A 22,879-nucleotide genomic window follows, 5' to 3' on the forward strand; every position below is an offset into this window, starting at 1 on the left:
GCTGAAGAACTGCCCCCTCCTGCTCCAAGATTGCCCCCTCCTGCTTTAAGAGTATATAAGTGTGTGAAAAATCAAAATAAATTGGCAGCTTGAACAGACTCCCATTTGTCTTGCTGTCCTCTTTGCGTCTCCCTTTCCCTGCATTCTCTCTCGTAGGTGGTCTCCCCTGTTGATGTCCTGCAGGTCGGGACAAGAGGTGCTGTGGCTCAAGTGGCAGAGTGCTAGCCTTGAGCGGGAAGAAGCCAGGGACAGTGCTCAGGCCCTGAGTCCAAGCCCCAGCACTGGCCAAAAAAAAAAGAAAAAAAAAAGGCACAAGTGGTTCCTGCTTATAACCCTATTTATTCAGGAGGCTGAGATCTTAGGATCTCAGTTCAAAGCCAGCTGGAGCAGGAAAAGTCCCCCAAGTCCCTTATCTCCAATTAACCATCAGAAAACCGGAAATGGAGTTGTGATTCAAAGTGGTAGAGTGCTAGCCTTGAGCCAAAGAGCTCAGGGATAGTACCTAGGCCCTAAGCTCAAGCTCTGCAATCAAAAATAAATAAATCACCAATTTACCCATTACCAGTCTGGGGCATAACTCAGCATTAGATAATGCTTGGCAAATATACCACACTGGTTTTGACCTGGGGGGGAAGCAACTGTACTTCAGAGTTAAGAGCCTTCAAACCTTCTCAACTCCCAAAAAAGGCACGTGTCATAAAACCTCTCCACTAGGAAACTGCTAATCAGGAATTATAGTGCCAAAATACAAGCAGGATGCAACTCAGGCTCTGGGGCGTGTTAGGTAAACACCCTCCACCTTAACAAGCCAGCTTGAACTGCCATGCTCAGGTCATTCTTCACACAAGAGACCCAACCATCATTTCCTGAGGGTTTATTACAATACTCCAACACAGCTTTATTTTTTCTTCTCAACATCTTGTTCAGCAGCCTCCTTGGCCCTTTTAGCTCGGATACCAAACAGTCGGGCATTGGCACGGGCCATGCGAAGACTGGCGAAAGCCTTGAAGTTCTTCTCCTCCTCTGTGATAGCTCTGGCCTTCTCCTTCTTGTAGACCTGGGAGGAAGGACAGGGGCCAGGTCATACCTTCACAGCGAGGAGCTGAGGCCCAGCAAAGGCCTCAAAATGGTGAGACACAAAGAACCACGCTTGGGCTGGGAATGGGGCTCAGCAGTAGAGTATTTGCCTAGCATGCATGAAGCCCTGGGCTCGATTCCTCAGCACCACATAAATAGAAAAGGCAGTAAGTGGCGCTGTGGCTCAAGAGGTAAAGAGCTAGCCCTGAGCTAAAAGGATCCAGGGACAGTGCTCAGGTCCAAGTCCCAAGGCTGGCAAACAAAAAAAAAAAAAAAACCCAAGGAACCATGCTTTGTGGATTTAAAAACACCCCCATACCAAACTTGGCTTATTTGTTGTGATAACTTAATGTCTTCGAAAGGAATTGAAAGCACAAGTGACTTAAGGACTTGGGAACTATTAGATCACTTCCTAAAGGATTAGGTACACCAGATCACCAAAGTGGCCTGAGCCTCCAAACACCAATTAACAAGGACCCAAACAGAATGGGAATAAAGCTTGAGAATTACTCAAACATCTAAAGGGGAGGGTAAGCACCTTAGAATTAATTAGCTTTAGCTATCCCTGCTAAGAGTTAACCCCTCAGGACTAAAGGGACCATCTTGTTTACAACCTAGAAATCTCAACAGCCACCTATCTGGTGCCTGCCCAACACACACACACACACACACACACACACACACTCACTCCAACCACTCATCCACCTGCCAATCTTATCTAGAGCATCAATACCAGGACCAGGGTCTGAACAAACCAACTGTCCACTTACGTTACGGATAGGCATCACTGGTCCTGTCAGCTGGGTGGCCAATTTGAGCTCTTCAGCCTGTTTGTGTTAATTAAGTCAAGTGAGTTCAATTTTTGCTTGTTAAGGTAGGCCCTCATGCCCACTACCCACCCATAGCCACAGCACCCCTTATCCTGTGCTCCTAAGAGAAACTGCTGGCTGCGCTTGCTCACATCTGGAGTACCTAGCAGAGAGCCCAGTAAAATCACTCTGCCCTGTACACAAAATACAGAGGAATGCTTGGTCTGTCCTGAAGTACTATAGATCCCATCCTCCATTTGCTCCCTGCTGCAGACACTGACCACTTTGTTAGTGGGGTATGTCTGGACATATAGCACCTCAAAGGCAAATGGCATTAACGACAAAATACTGGTTCCAAGCCAGAGAGCTCCAGCCATTACAAGACAGAAGCACCACAGGGCTGGCCTATTGGCAGCATATGGCTGATTAATTATTAGGATCTGTCTTGCCACTAAATCACCAACCCCCTGCCCTATGTACACGAAGGTAATGAATGGAGGAAAGGCTGCAGGTATGTTTTATCCTGGTCCCCAGGTCCACCCACAAGATGCTAGTTGCCTCTAAATCAAGATTCTTGGGCCGCTCCCACACCATCAGGCTTGGGACAAATGCACTCACAGAGCTGTCTCCCTTTTTGGGGGCCGAGGGCTTCCTGGGGAAGAGGAGGAGTTTGGAGCGGTACTCCTTCAGCCGCTGCACGTTCGCCTGCAGGGACTCAGTGGATTTATTCCGCCTCCTTGGGTCTACAGAGATGCCAATGGTCCGGGCCACCTTTTTGTGAATGCCGGCCACCTGCCCAGAAAAAAATGGATGAAACCCCGCGGAGACTCTGCTCTGCGGTCCCCAGTGAGGAGGCCCAGTGTCAGATGGAAAAGGGTTCAAAAGCACTTTCATCAACGAGGTGCAGCGATTCCGGAGAATGTCATCATTTCACCGAGCCCGAGAGGCAACCCCAGACCCATTCGAGCAAACCACCCACCCTGCCCAGACTCACCCGCAGCTCCTCCAGGCTGAAGCCCCGGCCGGCTCGGACCTTGGTGTGGTACCTCACCGTGGGGCATCTGACTATAGGCCGGATGGGGCCGGACGCGGGGCGCGGGGCGATGCGGCGCGCTTTGGCCTGCCGGGCCTTGCGTCTGGGGAAAGAAAGCACAGCGCGTCGGTTCCACCTCCCGGTCCAAGACCTGAGGCCCCGCGAGCCGCCCCCGCGCGGCCCCGCCGCCCGCCGAGCACCTGCGGATCTTCCGGGCCGGCTGGTTAAACCAGGTGGCCACGCGCCGCTGCCAGTCCTTGTGGAAGTGGGGCTTCAGGATCATGCCATTCCGGCTGGGCGCCATGGCTGCCTACAGTCGGGAAAGGAGAGTGAAGACCAGCGCCCCGCGTCGCCGGAGCAAGCCCCCCGCCCGAAACCCGGCCCGACGCCATCGGTGGCGGCGAGGAGGTCCCCGCGTGGGCGCGCAGGCGGCATCGCCGGGCCGATGGCGGTGGATGGCGGCGGATGGAGCTGGATGAGGCCCAGAGGCGGCACGCAGACGGACTCACCTCCTGTACCGGAGAACGGCCGAGCGGAAAGGAGCTGCGCCGCAAAGCACCATGGGGTAGTAGAGAGCCCGGCCAATCAGAAGCGCCAGAGATTTTTGACCAATCAGAGCAGAGAAGGGAGGAAGTGATGCCTGAGCCGCGCCGACGTCGGCGCGGTCACGGCCGCCTATTCCCCGGACGTCCCGGTCGCTGGCCGCGCCGTAGCCAGGCTCCACGGGAAGGGGCGAGCGGGCGTCTGCGGCTGAGGCGGACCGGGCCAAGGTGGGGGGTCCACGGTTAAATGGAGGCCGAAGGCCGGGCCCTGGTGCCCCACGCCTGCAGTCCTAGCTGCTCAGGAGACTGAGGATGGCGATTCAAAGCCCGCCTGAGCAGGAAAGTGTGAGGCTTTTTTTCCCCTTTTGGTCGGTTGTGGGGCTTGAACTCGGGGCCTGGGCGCTGTCCCGGAGCCTCTTTGTGCTCACGGTTAGCGCGCTACCACTTTGAGCCACTGCTGGTTTTCGAATGGTTCATTGGAGATGAGTCTCGCGGCCTTTCCTGCCCAGGCCGCCTTTGAACCGCGATCCTCAGATCTCAGCCTCCTGAGTAGCTAGGATGACAGGCGCGAGCCACTGACTACCGACTGTGAGACTCTAACTCCAACCAACAACCAAAAAAGTGGGAAATGGGGACGTGGCCCAAGTGACAGAGCGAAAAGCGAAGGGATAGCACCCAGGCCCTGAGTTCAAGCCCCAGGACCAGTACCCGCAAGGAAAAAAAAAAAAAAAAAAAAGGCCTGGGGAGTGGAAGTCTAGTAACTTATTGGTTAATTGGAAGTAGAATCTCACGGACTTTATAATGACAGCTGGCTTCCCACCAGGTTCCTCCAAGTCTCAGCCTCCTGAGTGGCTAGAATTACCCTGTGAGCCATAGGTACCCAGCCAGGCATTTTAATTTTTGCTATCAGTGTTTGCTAAGTTTGGCTGGATTGGATGGACTTGTGCAAGAAAGCCAAACAAGAGCTTGGGGACAGTCTCTCACACGCCAAAAAATTAGCATGCTTTTAAAGGCTGTCATTCAAATATGGGCTGGTGGTTGAATTAGGAAAATGTATAACCTGACTCAAGGAAACAATGTGTTATAAAACTAGCCAGTTTGTTAACTTTCCAAAGTCATGACATAAACAGGTTTAAGATTAAAATGACTGCAATATGAGAAATTCTAATGTTAGAAAAACAAAGTACATCATTACTTGAAGCTATAAAGTTTGCTTATGAGTATCCTAGAAATGTACAGTTATATGACTTTGGAATTCTAGTTCATATTTTTCTTTTCATACCCTTTGCCTTTTGGGGCTTTCCAGGATCGTGTTAAAATATGTTAAGACCAGGGACTGGGAATATGGCCTAGTGGTAGAGTGTTTGCCTCATATACATGAAGCCTCAGCACCATATATATAGAAAAAGCCAGAAGTGGCGCTGTGGCTCAAGTTGGTAGAGTGCTAGCCTTGAGCAAAAAGAAGCCAGGGACAGTGCTCAGGCCCTGAGTTCAAGCCCCATATGTGTGTGTGTAAATGTAAAGACCATGTGCGTGGTTTGGCACTGATGACTCACACTTATAATCCTAGCTATTCAGGAGGCTGAGAGCTGAAGTTGTGATTCAAAGCCAGCCCAGGCAGAGAAGTTTGAGTCTTATCTTTAGTCAATACAAATCTGACAGTGGAGATATGGCTCAAATGATCGAGCTCCAGCCTTTGAGGCCCTGAGTTTGAACCCCAGTACTGGCACTGTCACAAAAAAGACCATGTGTTTGTCTCTAAAGGGATGTCAGCTAGAAGACGGGTCACAAAAGGTACAGTCGTGCCTCACTATGTCCACTCAGCTGCCCACAGGACAGAGTCAGTACTGAGCCTGGTTTCTCTGACCTCAGCATTGACCATCCAGGACTGCCTAGTTACTGCCTTGAGTCCCTCACCTCCAGAACCTTAGCAATATGGGGTGTGTCATAGCTGAGGCACAAGAGTGACTTTTGGCAAGAACCACAACATTTTTATTTAGGTAAAATCTTGTTATACAGCCCAGCATGGCCTTGAACCCCCAATCCCCAAGTCAGTGGGCTTATAAACATGCACTGTGATGTCTTTCTGCCCAATACCTTTTCAAACACGAATGAGGCACATGGCATATCACCAAGAATGGTCATAAAGCTAAAAGTCTACATGACTCATTTCTGTAAATTAGTCTACTGGTGCAATCAAGTCCTAGGAGGCCAGGCTTCACCTTCATTTTACTGAAGTGTTGTATTTTCAAGTGTGTCACAGCCCATGTGCTGGCCAAACATCAGCTACTCAGCAAATGACTTCCTAAAAAACAGACACAGGTCATCCCAATGGGTAGCATGTGCCATGTCCACTTTACAGATGATGTCATTCCCCCCCCCCATGAAGATACCACCTAAACCATGTGCTAATCTTTGGTAATAAATATGGAGAACCAAGGCGAAGGCCAAAGTGTTCTTCGACACTTTGGTGCTCAGGTACCTGCCCTCCTACTGTCCAGCAGCTTCCTTAAGCACTAAGTGCTGGCTCCAAGAGAGTAAGACCCTTCCTTGTTCAGTAAGTGATGGAATCCATCCTCCAAACGCAGGGAGGATGGAGGTGCTGTGGGTGAGTGTCTGGGGCTCACCAGAGGACTTGGTCCTTTTGTGGCCAGACTCCTACAGAAGGGGTTCTATTAGTACTGCTGTGACACCGGACAAACCTGGCAGGGTTTGTGCAGTATAAATGTAGATTCTCTATCACAGAGTAGGTCAGTGAAATACCAATTTTAAGGGCCATCAAAACGAAGGTGTCGGGCTGGGAATATGGCCTAGTGGCAAGAGTGCTTGCCTCCTGTGCATGAAGCCCTGGGTTTGATTCCCTAGCACTACATATACCGAAAATGGCCAGAAGTGGCACTGCGACTCAAGTGGCAGAGTGCTGAGCAAAAAGAAGCCAGGGACAGTGCTCAGACCTTGAGTCCAAGCCCCAGGACCGGCAAAAAAAAACAAAGCAAAACAAAAAACACAAAACCAAAAACCCAAAGGTGTCCCTAAGGCAGTAGGATGGACCAGTGAGGACAGAACAGTAGGTGGCAGTATTTGAATCCCCTAGGGCTCAGTGCCTGGTCCCTCTTCTGTGATCCTCAGAAGAGCCAACGCCATAAGGAGGAAAGCAGTCAGCTCAGAGGCCCTTTCATCCCAACTCTGTTAGCATTCTAAGGGAAACACAGACCCGAGTTTCAGGCAGGAACCTACAGATGTTCAGTTTGGTGTTGACGGAAACCCTGTATAAACCCTGATCACCTATACATACAATCCAACTGTAACCTATGTACAACATTAACAGTACTGACAATCTTCCCCACAGGGGAAAGTGACATAAATAAAAAGTTCAATCAGTCAAGTCTATAAGAACATTTACTAATGATACACAAGTAAATCAGTAAACAGATCTCAAAGGCCCTCCACAGAAATCATCCAAGGCTGAAAGGAACTAGGACAAGACTAAGAGAGCCGTTCCTGATTCACTGCAGGTGACGTCAGGGAGTCCCAGCTATCTGTGGAGCTGCCTCTTCCTCTCCAGAGGTCTGCTTCTCTGCCTGGGCATCAATCCACCTCTGTGGGGCAATCATTTTCTTAGGCCCATGTGGCGGTGGTCCAATGAGGGCTTCAATATCCTCATAGTTTATCACTTCCTTTTCCAGAAGGGCATTCGCCAGCTAGAAAGAACAAACACAGCAGTGTGAGTCTCCAAAACAAAGACAAGAGCCTTTGAGAGCAAAGCATCTGAGATGGAGATGCAGTCCACAGAGGCGTCTCTGTGTCCAAGCAGCCATGAGGGCTTGACTCTGAGGACATTTCAGACAAGCTGCTTTCCCAGGAAGCAGAGGCATGAAGGTGGCTCGGGCAGTGAAGAATCACTCCCTGTCTCAACTCTGGAAGTGATCTGCCAGCTGCCAGTTCACTCAATTTCTCTACTTCCTTTAAAAAATGCCACCTATTCTTGGCAAATTAAGTTTTCTTTAGCAAACAAGGTCTGTGTGTGTCTGTGGTGAGGGTTAAAACGTGGGGGCGTGTCTATGGAGAAGGGGTAGAACGTGGGGGCCTGTCTGTAGAGGGGGTAAAACATGGAGGCATGATAGAGGGTGCAGGGGTAAAATGTGGGTGCCCCCAAATGGAGGACAGTAAGAGGGAAGCATGGGATCCAGGACTCACAGCCACAGATAGGGCAGAAATATTTGAAACATACCCCACAAACCTGTGTCCCACTCACAGCTTGCTGGTTAGAGCAAAAACTTGCAGTTTTTTCCTTGCTGGGTGCTAAGTATGGAACCCAGGGCCTTGAGAATGCTATTTCCACACCCTCGCCCCGAGCTGCAGTCCAGCCCTGTACCCCACACTGGCTGAACAGAACAGTAACCTCTGGGACTGGGCTTAGCCTCTGGGGCTTCGCTCCCCGCTCAGCTGCTCTGGTATGCCGCTAAGGATCAGAACCTATCACCTATGTGTGGGTAGGTCAGTCCTGACACTCAGCATGCCCCTGACGACAACCCACTCTCCCCATCTTGGTCCCTCGCACTAAGTTCTTAAGCTCAGAGCTAGTCTGCAATGTGGACCTTGTTCATACACTGAGCCTGGCTTCGCCTGCATACAGTATGTGATGACAAGCACTATGGTTTGGAGCTGACACTGTGGACTGAAAACACGATTCCTGACTAACAGACGTGTGTGTGTGTGTGTGTGTGTTGGTCTTGGGGCTAGAACACACAGGGTCAGAGCACTGTCCTTGAACTTATTTGTTGTTGGGTTTGTTTTTTTTTGTTTGTTTTTTGCCAGTCCTGGAGCTTGGACTCAGGGCCTGAGCACTCTCCCTGGCTTCTTTTTGCTCAAGGCTAGCCCTCTGCCATTTGAGCCAGAGCCCCACTACTGGCCATTTTCTATATATGTGGTACTGAGGAATCGAACCCAGGGCTTCATGTATGCGAGGCAAGCACTCTTGCCACTAGGCCATATTCCCAGCCCTGTCCTTGAACTTTTGTGTTCAAGGCTAGAGCTCTACCACTTGAGCTACAGCTCCACTTGTGTTTTTTTGGTGGTTAATTGGAGATAAAAGTCTCATGGAGGGGCTTGGGATGTAGCTTAGCAGCAGAGTGCTTGCCTAGCATGCACGAAGCCCTGTGTTCAAGTAGAGTGCTGGCCTTGAGCAAAAAGAAACCAGGGACAGTACTCAGGCCCTGAGCACAAGCCCCAAGACTGGCAAAAGAACAAAATCTCAGGGACTTTCCTGCCCGGGTTGGCTTCCTGAGAAGCTAGGATTCCAGGCTTGAGCCACTGATGACTAAGAGCGGCTGTTTTGCTGTGTAGACTAGGCTAGATTCAAAGCTGAGACCTCTAGCCTCAGCCTCTGAGTGCTAGAGTTGTAGATGTGCACAACTACGCTTGGCTCAGCTGCCTCATGTTAAGGAAACAAGCAGGTCCTAAGAAACACACGTTGTTTCTCTGGTTTGTCTGCATGTGGCAGGAAGAGCCACTGCTTCTACTGTGCTCTGAATGTGAATCATCACAACCCAGGAACACAAAATGCCTCCACTTCTGGGACTGTCCTCTCCAAATCCAACAACTACATCCACGGAGAGAAAATGCCGAGTAATCTCAGCATCCCACCAATACCATGCCACCCTCAGGCAGTACTCATGACAGCCAGCCAGCCATAAGGCAAGGAGTCCAAGGACATGTGATGGCCGCAGGTCCTGTGGGGATTTTGGCAGAGAAAGTATACTGGGGAAAGCGTGAGGCCATGTGAGTCCAGTGTGGACCTCAGCTAACAATGAGATAGCTGTTAGGTCCTCTCCCTGAGGGCTACCTGCAGATGCCCCCACCTCATTAAGTCTCCACCCAGTTACCTGGGTAACCTGCAGACCTGGAGGCAGTTACCTCCCCTTTCCCTGAGGTCACCTCCTAATCCACCTGGCCACACCCCTTGCCCCTGCCCTAAATAAAGCAGGGCTGGGTGGGGGTCGCTCTCTCTCTCCCTTCTCTCCGGCCATGGATCATCTTGGCCACAGGCCAGCAGTTCGGTAATAAACGTTCTCTCCTGCCTGAATACCGCGTGGCGTTCTCCTTTACCGGTTACCTACTTTAAAAACCTAACAATAGCAATATGGGATCACTGGTGGGTGACCGTGTTCTGTACTGTGTTAGTTACAGGGAGAACGCAGGTTGTAAGAGAACTTTTCTGTAAATCTACAACTATTCTAAAGTTTAAAAAGATTTCTAAAAAATTTCGAGTGAGCCTAGGTGCTGGTGGCTCACACCTGTAATCCTAGCTACTTAGGAGACTGAGATCTGAAGATCACAGTTCAAAGCCAGCCCAGGCAGGAAAGTCTATGAGACTCTTATCTCCAGTTAACCACCAGAAAACCAGAAGTGGCAGTAGCTGAAAGTGGTAGAGTGCTAGGCTTTGAGCACAGTATCTCAGCAACAGTGCCTAGGCCCTGACTTCAAGCCCCATGACCAAAAAACAAACAATTTCCAGGGAGAAAATATTGATCATTGAAGGAACTGGTGTGGCATGCTCAAAATACAAGATGGAAATATAAGACCTCAATGTGCTGGTGGAGTTAGGCCTGCCTGTGCTCTCTGACACCCAATCTAGCAGAAGTGCCCCGTGGGGGACACTGTGCCCTGAGCTGCCCTTACCGCCTGCAGCTTGTCCAGGTTGTCCTGCAGTACCCTCTCCGTGTGTCTGTAGGCTGTGGCCACCAGCATCTTGGCTTCCTGTAGAGAAAAAGTTCAGGTATGTCATGGGAAAGGATGAAGACAATGTTCAGATTCATCACAGCCAGCTCTAGCATGGAAGTACAAGAAGAAAGCTCAGATTAGGAATATGCCTTCCATCTCCTGATGCCCAGTGGACAGTCTCCTGTGCGTACTGTGTGTGTGTGTGTGTGTGAATGTGTCCCCATCAGGCACTCACAGTAACAACTGGAGGACCCTTTCTGTCCTCTGCTGTACCTAGGCTGCCCCATGAGCACAAGCAACATATGCCACAGAGCTACAACAGAGCTCAGAAGAGAAAATGTTTATCAGGCTGCCGCTCAGGCTTTTTTTTTTTTTTGGGTTGGTCATGGGGCTTGAACTCAGGGCCTGGGTACTGTCCCTAAGCTCTTTTTGTTCAAGGCTAGTGCATTTTGAGCCACGGCCCCACTTCCAATTTTCTAGTAGTTTATTGGAAAGAAGAGTTTTAGAGTTTTCCGGCCTGGGCTGGCTTTGAACTGTGATCCTCAGATCTCAGCCTCCTGAGTAGCTAGGATTCTAGGTGTGAGCCACCAGGGCTTGGCTTCAGGCTTTTTCAAAGGCGCTGAGGTCCTCATGTGACAGGCCCTCCCCCTCAGGCAGGGGGCATGACTCACGTGGTCCATCATCTGCTGCAGGCCCTGGCTGAAGGGGCGCCGTCCAATGCCTGTGAGACCCTCCTGTGCCTCAGGAAAGGAGACAGGCCCGATGGTGGGTGCCATACCAAACTGCTTCACCATGGAGTAGGCAATGCGCGTGACCTTCCTCAGGTCGTCCTGGGCCCCTGGAGCACACGAGAGGGAGCATCCCCAGAAGCTCATACATACAGGAACTCCGGGCCCAGAGGCCCCATCAGAGCTTGTGGGACTAGCACGTCAGCAAACATTTTATGCCTCGTACTTTGTCACTACTCCTTCAAGGAGAATTTTAACTGCACAATGGTCGGCTGGCTCATTCAGGGCTGCCTGACCCGCTCGCTGCAGGGCAGTCATCCATCCTAAGGCCAGGTCTGCATAAGCAAACCTGAGGCCTGATATCTCTAGGTGTAAATCCTTTGGACTTCGCAGTGGAGTAACAGCTTCACAATAGGGAAGCTGTTTCAATTTTATATAGTTCTGTGTAGCAATGACTGGTAATTAACCAGTTAAATGAAATTACAATCTGCATATATATAAATTTTACACACTTAAATTATTTTATGCCTGCCCAGCAAGTGTAAGGTCAAGTCCAAACCCCAGTACCCCCTCAAAAAATACACACACACACACATACACACACACACACACTTATTTAAGTACTATTTTAGTGCCAGGTATGGTAGTTCATGCTTACACTATCAGCTTCTTGGGATGTAGAAGGAAGATCATGAGTCTGAGTCTAACTAGCCTAGGCAAAGTTATGGAGATCTTGTCTCAAAAACACCATATAAACAGAGGATGAGGAATGGAGCTGAGTGGTAGAGTTCAATCCCTAGTACCACACCCATACCTGTTGGGGATTCATCTTGGCCTTAGGGGGGGAAGGGTGATAAGAGCGCTCCGAGAAGCTGCCCTTCCCCCAGCCCTGGGGCAGTGTGGGAGTGAGCCACACCTATCTCCTTCTGGGTCCGGAACTAGAAGGGATAGCTTTGAGACCATCCCCCACCTTGCGCCAGCAAGCACGTGTGCTCCCCTTTTGGCGGGCTTTGCCCAGAGAGAGGTACTATGGGAAGTGACGTTAGCCCATGAGGGAGGTCCTTGGGAGCTGCTTTTGGGATGGACAAGCTCGCCAGCCTATCGCCAGCTCCTGCTCAATCCTCCTCCTCCTCCTCCTCATTATATTACTGTAAGCCCCTCCCAATTAAACCGGATTGCTCTCCGAAGCGTCTCCGAGATCCGTGTGCACCTGGCTTCCTTGGTGGGTAAGGAGGGAGGAAAAGGGGATCTCGTACGGCTGCGTGCACTTTAGGCTTGCCCGTGTCCCTTCGCTCCACCATGGCTGCCAGTGGGTCGGGCGCCCAGGGGAGAGGGTGAAAAGGGGAGCACTGATAAGGGAGTAAGCTTAGCATCCCCACACCAGGGGAGGTGAATCTAGCCCGGCACACACCCACACCCACACCCACACCCATGCACATGCACGCACACGCACACACACAGCTGAAACTGCATCTGTACTGCAAAGGTCTTCTATCAGGCTCACTCCATCACATGATCAGAGCAAAGGGAATGGATGTAAAGCACTTTGACAACTCCAGGCCTCTGGAGCCAGCTCCTCACCAGAGGTGACCTTGCTGAAGGAGATGGCCTCGGCTGCTCGACCACCCAGGGCCATGCACATGCGCTCAAACAACTGCTCCTTGGTGAAGAGGTGCTGGTCCCGAGGGAGCATCTGAGCAAAGCCCAGGGCAGAATTTGTCCGAGGTGCTATGGAGACCTGCAAAAGGTCAAGGTGGCAGCATCAGCAAGAAGTTTTTTTTTTTTTTTGTTTTCTTAATTATTATTACAAAGGGTGGTTACAGCTACATAAGTCAGGTAAAGAGTACATTTCTTACCAGGCAGCAGTGGCTCACGCCTGCAATCATAGCCACTTAGGAGACTGAGATAGAAGGATTGAAGTTGAAGCCAACACAAGCAAGAAAGCCCAAATTTCCCAAGCCAGCTCACACCAGGCCTGCAGAGCTCAAGCCAGTTCATGACCCACCTTCATCACAGCCTCTGTGTGCTCCAGCAGCCAGCCAACCAGGGCATGGCCAGACTCATGGAAGGCCACCACCCTCTGCTCCTCCTTGGAGAGGATCTTGCTCTTTTTGGCAGTCCCTGAAAAAGGCCAAGAGCAGAGTTCAGGCACAGCATACACTGCACACTTGTCCAGGCTTGGCCCTTGCCCACAGGGTTTGCAGCCCTGCATAACTTTCACCCACAGCTGTCACTCCTGATGCCCCATCAAGGGACCTCTGAAGGACAAAAGGAGTACAAACAGGGCTGGGAAGATGGCCTAGTGGTAGAGTGCTTGCCTCGCACACATGAAGCCCTGGGTTCGATTCCTCAGCACCACATATGTAGAAAATGGCCAGAAGTAGAGCTGTGGCTCAAGTGGCAGAGTGCTAGCCTTGAGCAAAAGAAGCTCAGGGACAGTGCTCAAGCCCTGAGTTCAAGCTCCAGGAATGGCAAAAATATAAAAGAGGAGTACAAATAAATACTGGCATACTCTGGAACCGTCACAACTTTACAAATAATCATACCCTTCAGGGTGGGCCTGCAGGGCCTGTCAGTCCTAGGCTTGAACTCAGGGCCTGAGCACTGTCCCTGACTTTCTTTTGCTCAAGGCCAGCACTCTACCACTTGAGCCACAGCGCCACTTTTGGCTTTTTCTGCTTATGTGTTATTGATTCCCAGCCCTGCAGGTTGGGTTTTTTTTTTCTTTTTTGTATTATATTTTATTATTTTATTTATTTTATTTTAAGTTTTTATTATCAAACTGAATTACAGAGAGGTTACAATTTCATACATGAGGCATTGGATACAGGTTGGGTTTTTACTTTGTCAAACTGGTGATTTAGCAAGGGTACCCTCGAGTTCCAGGTTTCTGATCTAAATTCCCTTCCCAATATTGCTGCAGCTGCAGCTTCCGTTCTATAGTCCTACCTATTCCTCCAGCAGCTGAGCGTCTCCTCCCTTCTCCCTGCTGCAACCTCTTCTACAGGAACATTCATTACCCCAAGCTTTCCACACCTCCAAATTCCTATTTTACACACCCTGACTAAGCCCTGGGCTCAAGGTACTTAGAACACCGACTGTGATGTCCTATCCTACCCTGTGAGCTCATGAACTTATCCAAGACAGAGGTCCCAGCAGCTGCAGCTGAGTCACTGATGCAGGAGTGTGTGAATGTGAAGCCACAGGACTAGCCAGAACACAAACTGGCGCTCTCAGTGCTTCCTAGCTGGGTGCCACTGCAGAGAGCAGTGCTGCCCACAGATGCTCCCTTGAAGGGGCCTGTCATTCCCAGTCTCTCCCACATTGCTGCTGGTACTTAGCAAGTCCTACTTAAGTCCAAGTGCCTTACAAAAACTCTCAGTAGGACACAAAGAAGCTTGGCCCTCTGTCTGCTGGGAGAAATCAAGCTCTGTTCTAGGTAAGATACAGCCCTTCCTGCCCCTCCTCCAGGACCTTGGGGTGGCTGGGGTGCAAGAGTTAACTCAGATTGCCAGGATAAGCATAAGTGGAAGGCCTGAGATCTGAGGATAGGAAAGGAGGGCTCCTTTGTGTCAGGTGCTTGCCTCAGCTGGTCTGAGCACAAGCAATGAGAAGGTACACTGGTGTTCCTATCTAGTGTGGACACTGCTGCTGGGTCTACAGAAGTTTCCAGAACTCACCTGCTCTCCTCAGACCCCACTTTGAAAAGCCATAGTTAAGCATGCTTCAAGGCAGCCCCATCCTCCTACTACCAAAACTGGGCTTCCATTTCATTGGTGAATGACCACAGCTATGAGTCTTGGTCAAGATTGAGGTCGGTAGCAGACTTACTCCTCTCCCAGCCCTGAGAGCACCACAGACATGTAGCATTCCCCGGCCCTGGCCCGGGAGCCTTACCTACCCCAAACACAGTTAGCTGGGCTTCATCTGGTCTGTGGTCAGGTCTCAGCTACCACATGAGGGCTGGGATGGGCCCCCACACACCTGCATCTGCAGGTGTTTTTATAGTTTTTTTTTCAGGTTCCTTGCTACTTACTTACATAATAGGGAATCCAAGTCTAGATCTGATCCCATCTACCCTACCACTCACTTTGTTTTGTGTGCCTGGCCTTCCTCTGTGTATTCCTAGGTTCAAGTTCTGCCAAGAGACTAGGCCATAGCATGGGGCCTGACCTTCGTACCGGCAATGACACGCTCCACAGCATACTCGAAGTTGAACGTGTGCACAGAGGTGTGTCCTTCTCGTGCAGCGTGCAGTGCAGCCTCATTGCAGATGTTGGCAATGTCCGCACCTGCAAACACAGACAGCAGAAGGTGGGCATCGGCTCTTCCTCGCTGGGGCGCCAGGACGAGGAAAGGAAAGAAAGGAGGCTCATTTTATTTATTTTTTTCTTACAAGGAACAGGCTTATTATAAAGACAGAAAATACCACATACAAAGTACAATCCTCTAACACCCTGAAACACACAAACACACACGTATACACTGTGCATACATTTATATTATCAACATAAAAATACATCATTAACATTTCTAAGGACAAATACAAGTCCAATAAATATTATCACAGCTGGGTGCTGGTGGCCCAGGCCTATAATCCTAGCTACTCAGGAGACTGAGATTTGAGGTTCACAGTTTGAAGCCAGCCTAGGCAGAGTCCATGAGACTCTGATAAACTACTCAGAAAAAGTCAGAAGTGGTGCTGTGGCTCAAGCGGTAGAACACTAGCCTGAGCCAAACAAGCTCAAAGGACAGTGCCCAGGCCCTGAGGACCAACCAGCCAAAAATAAAAATTTAAAAAATCAATATCACAATCCTGAAATATTTACTGACATTAAGTGTTGGTGGGTAAGAGGGTAGTAAAAGTAGCCAAAGCAGGTCTGGCTTCCAGTTGTACATTTAAACTGGGCAATGACCCTGTATTCTTTGCTCACTTCATTTATCTAAATAATTTAAAGGTGCTTTATGTCACCAACTCTCAAAAAAAGAGCAAAGAAATAATTTGACATTATGACACTGTTCTCTGGCTACACACACACACACACACACACACACTTTTACCAAGAAATATTGATCATAAGAAATGAGTCAAGAAATATTGATCATAAGCTTAACTTAAAACCAATGTGTTGGGGCTGGGAATATGGCCTAGTGGCAAGAGTGCTTGCCTCCCATACATGATGAAGCCCTGGGTTCAATTCCCCAGCACCACATATACACAGAATGGCCAGAAGTGGCATTGTGGCTCAAGTGGCAGAGTGCTACCCTTGAGCAAAAAGAAGCCAGGGACAGTGCTCAGACCCTGAGTTCAAGCCCCAGGACTGGCAAGAAAAAAAAAAATGCAGGAGGATAGGAAGTTCTCAGAAAGCAGACACCAGGCAGACAGGCATTCAGTGCTGCAGGACTGAAACCACTTCATGGAAGTCACTTTAAGTGCACTGCAACCATCACTTGTATCCTGAGCTGGCACTTCATGTGGGCATGCCAAGATATAAAGGCCTCTCTTATGTACAAGAGTCTAGTTGAAAACTAAAGGACAACATGGAAGAAGGAATTAACAAACAAACAAACAAAAAAAAAAAAAACACAACCTACATAGCTAGGCGCCAGTAGCTCACACCTGTAATCCCAGCTACTCAGGAAGCTGAGATTTGAGGATCGAGGTTCAAAGCCAGCCTGGGCAGGAAAGTCCATGAGACTTTTCTTTTTTTGCCAGTCCTGGGCCTTAAACTCAGGGCCTGAGCACTGTCTCTGGCTTCTTTTTGCTCAAGCTAGCACTCTGCCACTTGAACCATAGCGCTACTCCTGGCCGTTTTCTGTATATGTGGTGCTGGGGAATTGAACCCAGGGCTTTATGTATAGGAGGCAAGCTCTCTTGCCACTAAACCATACATATCACCAGCACCATCCGTGAGATTCTTATCTCCAATTAACCACCAGAAAACCGTAAGTGGTTCAAGTGGTAGAATGCTAGCCTTGAGCTGAAGCGCTCAGGGACACTGCCCATGCTCAGAGTTCAAGCCCCACAACCAACCGACAACAAAACAAAAACTACATAAACATTTAAAGTGAAAATCATGTATCTGGACTCCAGTGGCTCACATTTACAATTCTAGACACTTAGGAGGCTTAGATCTAGAGAATGGTAGTTCAAAGACAGCCTAGGCAGGAAGGTCCAAGAGATACTATCTTCAAAATAACCAGCCTGCTAGATGCATGGCTCAAGTGACAACACTAGCTGAGCAAACATGTGCAGGACCTCTCATATAGGGCAAACGATTCCCAGTGTAAGCCAGAAGGCTTCCACACAGCAAGGGCACAGACTGTCCCACAAAGCTCTGCACACAGAGACACTGTTCTTGCTGTGAAGGGCACACTGGATATACAGAGCTCAACACTCTGGAGTCCACTATTGAGACTACTCCCTGGAGTCAACACCGGCCACAGAACTGTCATTCAAGGAATGGCCTCTGCTGCCCCTGTTCTCTGCATGCATATCTCATCCTAATACTCATGAGAAGGAGCAGTGCTCCTGGAGGGAAGCCAAGACCCAAAGGTGCATCTGCGATGGGCACCCTTGTGAGCATGCTGTCTGCTGGTTAAAGACATACCGCTGAATCCTGGTGTCAGTTCTGCCAACCGCTGGGAATAAAAGGTGCTGGTCTGGGTCAGCTTCAGGCCTTTCAGGTGCTGCTCGAAAATCTCTCGCCTTTCCTGCCACAAACAAGAGAAAGACAAGAAAAAGTTGGGTTGGATTCATTTCCAGATAACGGCCCAGTGCCCTCCACAGTCCATATCAAACCTACATCTGAGATCTACTGATGGGTCACACAAACCACTGGCTTTAGTTACTGCTTTTTTTTTTGTTCTAGTACTGGGGTTTGATCTCAGGGCTTGGATGCTGTCCTTTAGCTTTTTCACTCAAGGCAGGTGCCCTACCACTTCAGCCACAGCTCCACTTCCAGATTTTTTTCACCAAAAATTAACTGAAGGTAAGAATTGATGGCCTTTCCTATACAGGCTGCCTTCAAACTGGATCCTCAGAGCTCAGCCTCCTACACAGCTAGGATTATAGGCATGAGCCGTAGGAACCCAACATTGTGGGCAGTGTTTTTGTTTTGTTTTTCTGTGTGTGTGTGTGTGTGTGTGTGTGAGAGAGAGAGAGAGAGAGAGAGAGAGAGAGAGAGAGAGGAGAGAGAGAGAGAGAGAGAGAGAGAGAGAGAGAGAGAAGAGAAAAGAGGGGGGGTGAGAGAGAGAGAGACCTAGGGCTTGAACTTAAGAGCCTGGGTGCTGCCCCTGAACTTCTGTGCTCAAGGTTAGTGCTTACTACTTGAGCAACAGCTCCAATTGCAGCTTTTTGGTGTTTAAGTAGAGATAAAGAGTCTTAGGGATTGTATTGCTTGAGTTCTTTTTGAACCGTGATCCTCAGATCTCAGCCTTCTGAGTAGCTAGGATTATAGGCATAAGTCACTGGCACCCGGCAATCCCACAGCTTTTGTGCTCAAGGCTAGTGCTCTACCACTTGAGCCACAGCTCCACTTCTGGCTTTTTGGTAGTTAACTGAAGATAAAGAGTATCACAGATCTTCATGCCCAGGCTGACTTCAAACCCTGATCCTCAGGTCTCAGCCTCCTGAGAAGCTAGAATTAAATAAGCAGTGTTTTAGAAATAAAAAAGAAAGTCAGATGCTGGTGGCTCATGTCTATAATCCTAACTACTCAGGAGACTGAGATGTGCCAGTCTGGGCAGAAAAGTATGTGAGACTCTTATCTCTAATTAATCAGCAAAAAGTTAGATAGAAGTAGAGCTGTGGCTCAAGTGGTAGAGTACTAGCCTTAAACAGAAAAAGTTAATCCCTAGCTGGGCATGGGTGGCTCACGCCTATAATTCTAGGTACTCAGGAGGCTGAGATCGGAGGATCATAGTTCAAAGCAGGAAAGTGTGAAAAAAAAATTTTTTTTTTGTCCATTGTAGGGATTGGACTCAGGGCCTAGGCATTGTCCTTGCACTCTTTTGCCTTAGGTTCATGCTGTACCACTTTGAGCCACAATGCCACTTCTAGTTTTTTGAGTGGTTAATTGGAGATAAGAGTCTCACTGGGACTCTTAGTTTAATGGTTAACCTCAACTGTTTAGAGTTTAGAAGCAGATATCGCGTGGTAGCTTGCATCCACATAGTGGGTGAAAGAAACCGAATTCTTCCAAGGAATACTTGAAACCCGTGAAATTCTGTTAGGTTCCTATGGCTCAGATCTTCAAACCCTATGAGGTTGAAAGTGTCATTTGGCTTAATGGGATTCTTCTCCTGCTGGGGCTGGCTTTGAAATGTGATCCTCAGATCTCAGTCTCCTGAGTAATTACGATTACAGGTGTTAGCCACCAGCGCCACTCTGTGACTCTTATCTCCAATTAACTACCAGAAAACCAGAAGTGGTGCTGTGGCTCAAAGTGGTGAAGTGCTAGCCTTGGGTAAAAGAGCTCAGGGACAGTGTCCAGGCCCTGAGTTCAATCCCCATGACCAACAACAAAGCTATAATTAATTTAATTTTTTTAATTGCATGTTATCCCTGCATAGAAGTCATGTTAAGTCTTTCTGTGGTTTATACTACCCAGGCAAGCATTCCAGAAACTCCTGATTCTCATCTGTTAAGATACCTAGATCCTGACATAATGTTAAGCAGCCAGCCTTATAGCCCAGATCTGGACAAAATGTTATGTAGCCAGGCTCTGGGAGTGCCACACACTTGTTGGCTGTGGGGGCCTGGCCTATGCTGCTGACTAGCATTACCCAGCTGATTAGCCCTCATTCTCCACAGCCTCTCCCCAGTCAGATCCTCCACTGTTCCCCTGGGCCCTCTGCCAGGTGTCAGGACGGCCAGCCAGAGCTCATAAGAAAGAGACTGCCAGGGCGGGAAGTTCCATCTGCTGGGACTTCTACCCCACCCCTGTCTAGGGCACAGCCAAGTATCTGAAAGAGGAAGGGTAAAAATTTAAGGCTTTGTCCAAAGCCTTTCCCTGGAAGGGAGAGATTCCCCAAGAATGGGCCTTTCTTTATTCGTCCACCCTGGTTTCAAAGAACTTTTGATAAATCCAAACGCAGACCAGCTCAGATCATCTTCCAACATTCAAGGATAAAAACATCAGGTAATCATAAGCAAAACCTAAAATAGTTAACTACAAAGCTAAGAAAGGAAAGCTGTGTATGGTAGTGCACACCTGTGATTTCTTCACTTGGGTGGCTGAAGCCAGAGGATTATGAGGACAAAATCAGCCTAGTTATTTATTTATTTATTTTTGGCCAGTCCTGGGCCTTGGACTCAGGGCCTGAGCACTGTCCCTGGCTTCTTTTGCTCAAGGCTAGCACTCTGCCACTTGAGCCACAGCGCCACTTCTGGCCATTTTCTGTATATGTGGGGAATTGAACCCAGGGCTTCACGTATACGAGACAAGCACTCTTGCCACTAGGCCATATCCCCAGCCCCCAAATCAGCCTAGTTATATAGTGAGACTGTTGCCAAACCCCTCCCTTCACCCCCACCCCAAATAATCCCACAGCAGCTCACACATATAATCCCAGCTACTGGACAGTTAAAGGCCAAGAGTCTTACAGTTCAAGACCAGTCAAAGCACGAAGTTAGTGAGACTCAATCTCAGTCAAACCAAGTATGTCTATAATCCCAGCAATGTGGGAGGAAAAGATAGAGGATCACATTCTGAGGCTAGGCAAAGGCTGGGCCTGGGCAAAGCTGAAGACCACTATCTGAAAAATAACTAAAGGACTGGTTCAATTGATCGAGCACCTGCCAAGCAAGTGCAATGCTGCCCTGAGTTCAAACTGTAGCAACACACACACACACACACGTGCCAGTGCTCACGCCTATAAATCTAGCTACTCAGGAAGCTGAGATCTGAGCTGGGATTGCGGTTTGAAGCCAGCCTGAGCAGGAAGGTCCATGAGTCTGCTATTTCCAATTAATTACCAAAAGTGAAGCTGTAGCTGTAGCAGCAGGACTCCAGTCATTAGGGAAAAAAAGAAAAAAGAACAACTCAGGGACAGTACCCAGGCCCTGAGTTCAAGCCCCAGGACCCAGCACAAAAACAAACAACAAAAAACACAAGCAAACAAAACCAAACACTAGTTAGATGGTACCCAGAGGGGTCATGCCCTGTTCTAGCTGAGGTTAGTGCTTGGTTCACACTAAATCCAGGTCTAGAGGGAGTGACATTTGACACAATTTTTGAGATTCTGACCTGCAATGTGGGGAGATCGATGAAAACATGTCGGTCAAGCCGGCCAGGCCTCATCAGAGCACTATCCAAAACATCAGCTCGATTTGTAGAGGCTAGGACGATGACGTGGTCTGTGGTACCCATTCCTGAGGAGACAGAACAGAGTGGCCTCAGCAGGAGGGCCTCCCCTCTTAGGACACAGGAGGGGATGAAGAGGGACCATGGGTTCCTTCCATACAGAAGAGTAGTGATGACTTCCAACCAAAGACACATGGAGAATGAGAACTCATCTGTTCTCCACATACAGCCTCTTCTTGCCCTGGCTGTCCACTGAGGCAGAGCTGTCTCTGGAGCGGCAGGTGATATCCATGACAGAGCCCAGGTATCCTGTCACCTGGGCAAAGTAGGGGGGAGGTCCCACTCCCTACCTCACTTCAGGGCTCTTTGTTGTGCCATCTGAACATTGTCTTTTTCCATCCTCCAACTCAGTACTGGGATTGGAACTCAGAGTCTTATTTGTGCTAATCAGGTTGAGCCATACTTGAGCCATGCTCCCACCCTTTTTTGCTTTGGTCATTTGGTCTTCCATTTATGCCCAAGCCAGTCTGGACCACAATCCTGTTTTTGTTTCCTATGTAGTAGGGATGACAGGTGCACAACACCATGCCAAACTTTTTGGTGGTGACATGGGTTCTTGCAAACTTTTTGCACAGGCTGGCCTTGAACCATGAACCATGATCCTCTTAGTCTCAGCCTCCTGAATTGCTAGGATTATAGGAGTGAGCTACGGCATTCAGACCTAAACATTGTCTTTAACAGCTAGTCTCCTCAGGTTCAGACCCACACAAGCAGTTAAAAGCTTCAAGCCAGGTGCCAGTCACTCACACCTATAATCCTAGCCACTAAGAAGGCTAAGATCTAAGGATCCTGGCTCAAAGCTGGCCGGGGCAGGAGAAGATGGTCTCTAACTAATCACCAAAAAGCTAGAAGCAGAGCTGTGGCTCAAGTGGTAGAGCACTAGCTTTAAGCACAGAAGTTCAGGGACAGTGCCCAGGTTCAAGCTGCAAGGCTGGCTCAAAAAAATGTCCCTGACTCTTGTTGTATGTGAATCTGACTGGTTCTAATGTAAAAACCCACTGTATAATGGTGTGCACTAGAATTTGGGAGGTGATGGGTCCCAGGAAGACCTTAGAGTGTAACATGGATGCAGTGGCATTTTCCTGATTCATTCAGGGACTGGGAATATGGCCTAGTGGCAAGAGGGCTTGCCTCGTGCACATGAAACCCTGGGTTCGATTCCCCAGCACCACATATATAGAAAATGGCCAGAAGTGGCGCTGTGGCTCAAGAGGTAGAGTGCTAGCCTTGAGCAAAAAGAAGCCAGGGACAGTGCTCAGGCTGAGTCCAAGGCCCAGGACTGGCAAAAGAAAAAAATAAAAGAAACACATTCAGAAGCTAGAATGTAGGCTGGGAATATGGCCTAGAGGTAAAGTGCTCATCTCGTATACATGAAGCCCTGGGTTCGATTCCTCAGCACCACGTATATGGAAAAAGTCAGAAGTGGCACTGTGGCTCAAGTGGCAGAGTGCTAGCCTTGAACAAAAAGAAGCCAGGGACAGTGCTCAGGCCCTGAGTTCAAGCCCCAGGACTGTCAAAAAAAACCCCAAACAAACAGATGCCAGAATTTTGGTGGCTCACACTTATATAAGCCTAGTTATTCAGGAAGGTGAGATCTGAG

The 22,879-nt window shown here is 49.1% G+C and overlaps 2 protein-coding genes and 1 non-coding gene across 5 annotated transcripts in view; all 3 read right to left on the bottom strand.

Moving 5' to 3' along the window:
- Window positions 1–861: 861 nt before the first annotated feature.
- On the bottom strand, window positions 862–3,521 carry Rpl13 (ribosomal protein L13). The gene is made up of 6 exons (XM_048354925.1): window positions 3,429–3,521; window positions 3,120–3,229; window positions 2,881–3,022; window positions 2,505–2,678; window positions 1,848–1,904; window positions 862–1,057 (listed from the first exon to the last, which is right to left on the bottom strand). Exons 2-6 carry the CDS (start codon window positions 3,221–3,223, stop codon window positions 899–901), a joined length of 636 nt encoding a protein of 211 aa, XP_048210882.1. The 5' UTR covers window positions 3,224–3,229; window positions 3,429–3,521; the 3' UTR covers window positions 862–898.
- LOC125358943 lies at window positions 2,732–2,814 on the bottom strand. Its single transcript, XR_007212457.1, has one exon. It is a non-coding gene; the product is annotated as a small nucleolar RNA MBII-202 (small nucleolar RNA).
- A 3,317-nt stretch (window positions 3,522–6,838) lies between the features above and the next one.
- Spg7 (SPG7 matrix AAA peptidase subunit, paraplegin) overlaps window positions 6,839–22,879 on the bottom strand; it is a 40,421-nt gene continuing 24,380 nt past the window's right edge. Inside the window, exons 10-17 of one of the 3 annotated variants that reach the window (XM_048354920.1) lie at window positions 21,163–21,287; window positions 17,524–17,626; window positions 15,094–15,204; window positions 12,918–13,033; window positions 12,494–12,650; window positions 10,856–11,022; window positions 10,143–10,220; window positions 6,839–7,162 (exon numbers count right to left, since the gene is read on the bottom strand). In XM_048354920.1, the coding sequence (XP_048210877.1) occupies window positions 6,983–7,162; window positions 10,143–10,220; window positions 10,856–11,022; window positions 12,494–12,650; window positions 12,918–13,033; window positions 15,094–15,204; window positions 17,524–17,626; window positions 21,163–21,287 (1,037 nt within the window). In that variant the 3' untranslated portion in view covers window positions 6,839–6,982. The remainder of the gene's footprint in view (window positions 7,163–10,142; window positions 10,221–10,855; window positions 11,023–12,493; window positions 12,651–12,917; window positions 13,034–15,093; window positions 15,205–17,523; window positions 17,627–21,162; window positions 21,288–22,879) is intronic. The other 2 variants (XM_048354922.1, XM_048354921.1) reach the window with 2 other exon arrangements.

The sequence above is a fragment of the Perognathus longimembris genome, chromosome 10, assembly GCF_023159225.1.
Source record: "Perognathus longimembris pacificus isolate PPM17 chromosome 10, ASM2315922v1, whole genome shotgun sequence".
Taxonomy (NCBI): Eukaryota; Metazoa; Chordata; class Mammalia; order Rodentia; family Heteromyidae; genus Perognathus; species Perognathus longimembris.